Here is a 6,417-nt window from a genome sequence, read left to right on the forward strand (position 1 = left end):
TCTTCCCCCTCTTCAAACGGGGTGACACTCTAGATCCAAACCGTTACAGACCTATATCCATCCTGCCCTGCCTTTCAAAAGTTTTTGAAAGCCATGTTAACAAACAGATCACCGACCATTTCGAATCCCACCATACCTTCTCCGCTATGCAATCCGGTTTCCGAGCTGGTCATGGGTGCACCTCAGCCACGCTCAAGGTCCTAAACGATATTATAACCGCGATCGATAATAGACAGTACTGTGGAGCCGTCTTCATCGACCTGGCCAAGGCTTTCGACTCTGTCAACCACCGCATTCTTATTGGCAGACTAAATAGCCTTGGTTTCTCAAATGACTGCCTCGCCTGGTTCACCAACTACTTCTCAGATATAGTTCATTGTGTCAAATCGGAGGGCCTGTTGTCTGGACCTCTGGCAGTCTCTATGGGGGTGCCACAGGTTTAAATTCTTGGGCCGACTCTTTTCTCTGTGTATATCAATGATGTCGCTCTTGCTGCTGGTGACTCTCAGATCCACCTCTACGCAGACGACACCATTTTGTATACATCTGACCCTTCATTGGACACTGTGTTAACAAACCTCCAAACGAGCTTCAATGCCATACAACACTCCTTCAGTAGCCTCCAACTGCTCTTAAACACTAGTAAAACTAAATGCATGCTCTTCAATCGAACACTGCTGAGACCCGCCCACCCGACTAGAATCACTACTCTCGACGGGTCTGACCTAGAGTATGTGGACAACTACAAATACCTAGGTGTCTGGTTAGACTGTAAACTCTCCTTCCAGACTCACATTAAGCATCTCCAATCCAAAGTTAAATCTAGAATCGGCTTCCTATTTCGCAACAAAGCCTCCTTCACTCATGCTGCCAAACATGCCCTCGTAAAACTGACTATCCTACCGATCCTTGACTTCGGCGATGTCATTTACAAAATAGCCTCCAACACTCTACTCAGCAAATTGGATGTAGTCTATCACAGTGCCATCCGTTTTGTCACCAAAGCCTCATATACTACCCACCACTGTGACCTGTACGCTCTTGTTGGCTGGTCCTCACTACATATTCGTCGCCAAACCCACTGGCTCCAGGCCATCTATAAATCACTGCTAGGCAAATCCCCACCTTATCTTAGCTCATTGGTCACCATAGCAACACCCACCCGTAGTATGCGCTCCAGCAGGTATATCTCACTGGTCATCCCCAAAGCAAACACCTCCTTTTGGACGCCATTCCTTCCAGTTCTCTGCTGCCAATGACTGGAACAAATTGCAAAAATCTCTGAAGCTGGAGACACTTATCTCCCTCACTAACTTTAAGCATCAGTTGTCAGAGCAGCTTACCGATCACTGCACCTGTACACAGCCCATCTGAAATTAGCCCACCCAACTACCTCATCCCTATATTGTTATTTTTTTTGCTCATTTGCACCCAAGCATCTCTATTTGCACATCATCTCTTGCACATCTATCATTCCAGTGTTAATACTAATTGTAATTATTTTGCACTATAGCCTATTTATTGCCTTACCTCCATAACTTACTACATTTGCACACACTGTATATATATTTTCTGTTGTATTTTTGACTTTATGTTTTGTTTACCCCATATGTAACTCTGTGTTGTTGTTTTTATCGCACTGCTTTGCTTTATCTTGGCCAGGTCGCAGTTGTAAATGAGAACTTGTTCTCAACTGGCTTACCTGGTTAAATAAAGGTAAAAAATATATATATATATATATCAACAAAAACATTTGAAAACACAACGTGCCATTGGAACACAGGACTGACGGTTGCTAATAATGGGCCTCTGTACGCCTATGCAGAGATTCCATAAAAAATCTGCCGTTTCCAGCAACAATAGCCATTTACAACATTAACAATGTCTAAACTGTATTTCTGATAAATTTTATGTTATTTTAATGGACAAAAAAATTGCTTTTCTTTCGAAAACAAGGACATTTCTAAGTGACCCCAAACTTTTGAACGGTAGTGTCTATATATACAAATGTTTACTGACAACAACAAAAAATCACTCAATCAATTCAAACAGTGCAGTGGACATTTCATGAATGGAAAGAGACATCTGTTACAAAACATTTACATTACATTTACATTTACATTTACGTCATTTAGCAGACGCTCTTATCCAGAGCGACTTACAGTTAGTGAATACCCCGTGGAAATCGAACCCACAACCCTGGCGTTGCAAACGCCATGCTCTATCAACTGAGCTACATCCCTGCCGGCCATTCCCTCCCCTACCCTGGACGACGCTGGGCCAATTGTGCGCCGCCCATGAACACAAATAAGGCGAATGACATTCTGAGATTGTAAAGCCTTCGATACTGTGTAGGCCTACAAGGTAGGCAGGGATGTATTTTGTGTTTGTCGCGATTGTCATAGTCTGTTTATTGTGGTGTTGAAAACTCAAGCCATGATATTGAAGTGCCCGAAGTTGGCGTGCTTTGTTTATTGGTTGTGGGGTGCATTGGCACAGAAACCTGTTAGTGGAAAATATGTTGAATATATGTTATATAATTGGCATCAAAATGTTGGAAATCTGATATCCCACTAGCTGATCATTGTCTGCAGCCGGCTCTGATCGTATTGTAGGCCTAATGAAACATGCAGGGAGATTGAGCTCATCCGTGGTGGTCGGCGAGCCCTCAACCTTCTGGCCCGTAACCCTGCGTGGCATCGACTGTGCCACAAAAGCATGCCGAAGTGGCAAAGTCGATATCCACGTTTTTAAACACAGATATTATTTATAGTCATGAGCATTATTTAGAGTTAATTCTATGAGGGGGGAGGGTGTGCACTTTCTTTTTACAGTACAAGGGGAGGGTCATGTGAAAATATTCCCAGTACATTTTGAACTGTCCCTAATTACTTAAAGGGCTTTTGAGATCATTGATCGATACAACTGAACTGAACTGGAAATCACATTTCGTAGTCACTTCTTTTTTTTTTATCAGAGAAAACAAGAAGACACACCAGAAATGAAAAATAAATAAAACATCAAGGGGTGATTGGGTCAGAATACAGTGTGGTTGTTTTTATGTCTGACAAATAGTATTTGTCCCCATTATGTAACTGAGACAAAGTCTCCCTCAACTATAAGAAGTATGTTTTATAATTCAGTTCAGATGGACATTTTTACAAGTCTACGGGATGTTCCTATGGAATGGCACAATTCATTTTGATTGCATGTGCTATAAGCGGGTACACCATGAAGTTATACCCTCTCATCAACTTCCTGACTGTCAGCTTTCCTCCACACTGACTAGCTGACATGTGGTGTGCTGTCATGTCTCCTGAGGTTGTGGATTATGGTCCAAACTGAGCACTGACATCAACCAAAACACTTAGTCTTACACAGTTCTCCTGTTTCCCATGTAAAATACCCTTTGAGTGACCAAAACATCAACCATACTATATTTTCTCCATTAAAATGCTCAGTTGAGAAAATGTACCTTTTCTCTGATGTCTAACTATCAGTAAGAATGAAGGACAGGCTAGGTGGCCATAGCAACATCCAATCCTGTCATACATTACATCATGCTTTCACAAATGATTTGTTATCACACCGTTTGTTCATTTCTGTGCTCACTTTTGTGTGTGTGTGTGTGTGTGTGTGTGTGTGTGTGTGTGTGTGTGTGTGTGTGTGTGTGTGTGTGTGTGTGTGTGTGCAGAGAGACGCTGGGGAGGGGAGCGTCTGTAAGTCATTCAGGGATAAATAGAGAGGCAGAGCTCAGAGTTTGTCAGAAGGTTGACCTGACAGGGTCACACACAGGACCAAGCAGGAGCAGGACCTCAGCATTTGGACCCTTTATTACAAATGGAGACACAGGAAGATGTTCAATACTGTTTTCAAGACAGAAACTCTTCTTGCAGAAAGGCTTTGCTATCGACATCTATCTACATAACACTGTACATCTTCTTCTCATTGATTTCAGCAGTTACAGTATTTTTGAACATGCTGGTGATCATCTCCATCTCTCACTTCAAGCAGCTCCACACTCCAACCAACCTGCTCATCCTCTCTCTGGCTGTGGCAGATTTCCTGGTGGGACTGATTGTGATACCATTGACGACTGTAGCATTAATGGAACCATGCTGGGATTTTGGGGAATATTTCTGTGGGTTTTATTTCTACATCACTTGTTTATGTGCTTCTTTATCTCTGGGCAGTTTGGTCTTGATATCTATTGACCGTTATGTTGCTGTGTGTGATCCCTTATTGTACCACTCTAAAATAACAATAACAAGAATGATGTATTGTATATCCATTACCTGGTGTTTTTGTATCATATACGATGCTGCTATTATAAACATATTTGTAAATGTACAGGTACCCAGTAGATGTTTGAAAGAATGTTTTACTGTAGAAGGGTCAGTCTTGGGTAATAGAATTGACTTTGTAATTACAATGGTTGTCCCATGCTCTATTATTATAACACTTTATTTGAAAATATTTGTGGTGGCCATATCACAGGCCAGAAAGGTATTTTCAAAAGAGGCTGCCAGTGTGTCTGGTGTTAAAACTGTACAGGCAAATAAGTCAGAGAGAAAAGCAGCAAAAACTCTAGCTATTGTTGTTTTCACCTATCTAAGTTGTTGGATTCCATTTTATTTTTATGTACTTTTTTTTTTCATTGACAATTTTTTATCATTTATCATCAGCTGTCTGCCACTTGTTAATTCCTTAATTAATCCAATAATTTATGCTTTCTTTTATCCATGGTTCAAAGTAACAGCTAAACTTATTTTAACTTTGAAGTTAAGATGTTCATAGTTCCTATGCTTTTATTCCTAAATATGACACACATAGGTTTGATATGTTTTGTAATACATTTGTTGTAATTGCTTCTTTCATGTAACAATACACTGACATTATTCATCTCAGTGTTGTCATCATAGATACATGTGGTGGTGATACAGAATGATTTGGATGGATTGGAATGGAATGACTTGGAGAAGGTATATGAAGGCATAAGCTTGTTTTATAAAATACATTGTAGTCAATTTGGTTTGTATATTCCAAATACCAAAGTCTGTGGTTGTTCCATGTTATTTAATGATAAAAAGGAAGTATTCTAATAGTACATTCCGAGGACGTCAAGATTCATTATATATGTTGTTTAACATCACCCTCTAGTGGCTCAATTGGGATACAACGCCTTCATCAAGTGTGGTAGAGTTGAAATGTACAATAATGCATGATATCAGATAACGTCCAAGTCTATCTCAACGGTGTATTGTGTAAGTAGTTGAGGGTAAAATGCAAGAATATGCAATCATGGGTAACACTTTATAGTGTTTCTGTAATAAACCATGTGTAAGGAATTTACAATTTTCTCACCATTTATTAATCATTACTCTCACATTTGTTAAATTTAGTAATCTAGGTATTCTCACATTTCTAAATAACTTATGTATTAATGATTTATGCAGTTCCTAATCTAAAGTGATGACTATTCATACTTTCTTAATACTTAAATATAAATGTTTTGAGTGACCATTGTAAATTCTCACAAAAAGATGGACATGCCATTGGTAGACATTCCAGCAGTACCTGATGCTCCTTAAGGTCTCAAAATGACCTAGAACATATCAATGGTTAAACAATAAGCACACAACACAGAGGATGTTAAAGGAAATATACTGAACATTTTATTCCAAAACAGTCACACTGTTGTAGTAGTGTGCTGAAGGAAGTAAAGGGTTACTAACATTAATACACTACAAGTGAAGTTGTCCAAATACATAAGGTGTTTTCATTTCTAACCGGTAAAACAGATGTGTATGAAAATACCCTAAAATAAAAGGTGGCATTCTATAATGTGGCCTCATATTAAACATTTGATGTCAAATCCAAAATGCTGGAGTAACGAGCCAAATGTAACTGTTTTGGGTGATGTCAGTGCTCAGTTTGGACCATAATCCTGAACCTCAGGAGACAAGACGGCATGCCACATGTCAACCTGCTATTGTGTAAGACATGTGGCAGTAGGGAAGTTGATGAGAGGGCATCGTTTCATGGTGTATTCGCTACAGCAAATTCAATCAAAATGAATAGTGGAATTCCATAGGAACATCCCCATAGACTTAAAAAATGTCCATCTGAACTGAATTTTGAACCACTTCAAGCTGGCTGTTCTTAGTGAATTTATGGAAAGGATTGTGTTCGGCCAAATACAATGATATCTTTCAGAGAACAGGTTAGCTACTGACTTTCAGCATGCATCTAGAGACGGGCACTCAACTTGTAGTGCACTGACTCAGATGACTGATGATTGGTAAAAATAAATGAATAATTAAAGGATAGTTGGAGATGTATTGTTAGATTTCAGTGCAGCCTTTGACGTAGGCCAAACCGTTCGGACGCTACAGATGATTTTGTGAGAAGACCGAT

The 6,417-nt window shown here is 39.7% G+C and overlaps 1 protein-coding gene across 1 annotated transcript; it reads left to right on the top strand.

The window, feature by feature from the left end:
- The first annotated feature begins 3,231 nt into the window (after positions 1-3,231).
- LOC121554885 (trace amine-associated receptor 8a-like) lies at positions 3,232-4,928 on the top strand. Its single transcript, XM_041868604.2, has 2 exons — positions 3,232-3,264; positions 3,784-4,928. The coding sequence occupies exons 1-2, from the start codon at positions 3,232-3,234 to the stop codon at positions 4,795-4,797; spliced, it is 1,047 nt and encodes a 348-aa protein (XP_041724538.1). The 3' UTR covers positions 4,798-4,928.
- Positions 4,929-6,417: the final 1,489 nt, after the last annotated feature.

This window comes from Coregonus clupeaformis, chromosome 40, assembly GCF_020615455.1.
Source record: "Coregonus clupeaformis isolate EN_2021a chromosome 40, ASM2061545v1, whole genome shotgun sequence".
Taxonomy (NCBI): Eukaryota; Metazoa; Chordata; class Actinopteri; order Salmoniformes; family Salmonidae; genus Coregonus; species Coregonus clupeaformis.

Excerpts from the sequence above, each read along its gene's own strand:
- LOC121554885 (XM_041868604.2), top strand. The coding sequence starts at position 3,232 with ATGAAGTTATACCCTCTCATCAACTTCCTGACT. Across the intron at positions 3,265-3,783 it reads CTCTCATCAACTTCCTGACT|GGTCACACACAGGACCAAGC; the intron begins GTCAGCTTTCCT and ends TTGACCTGACAG.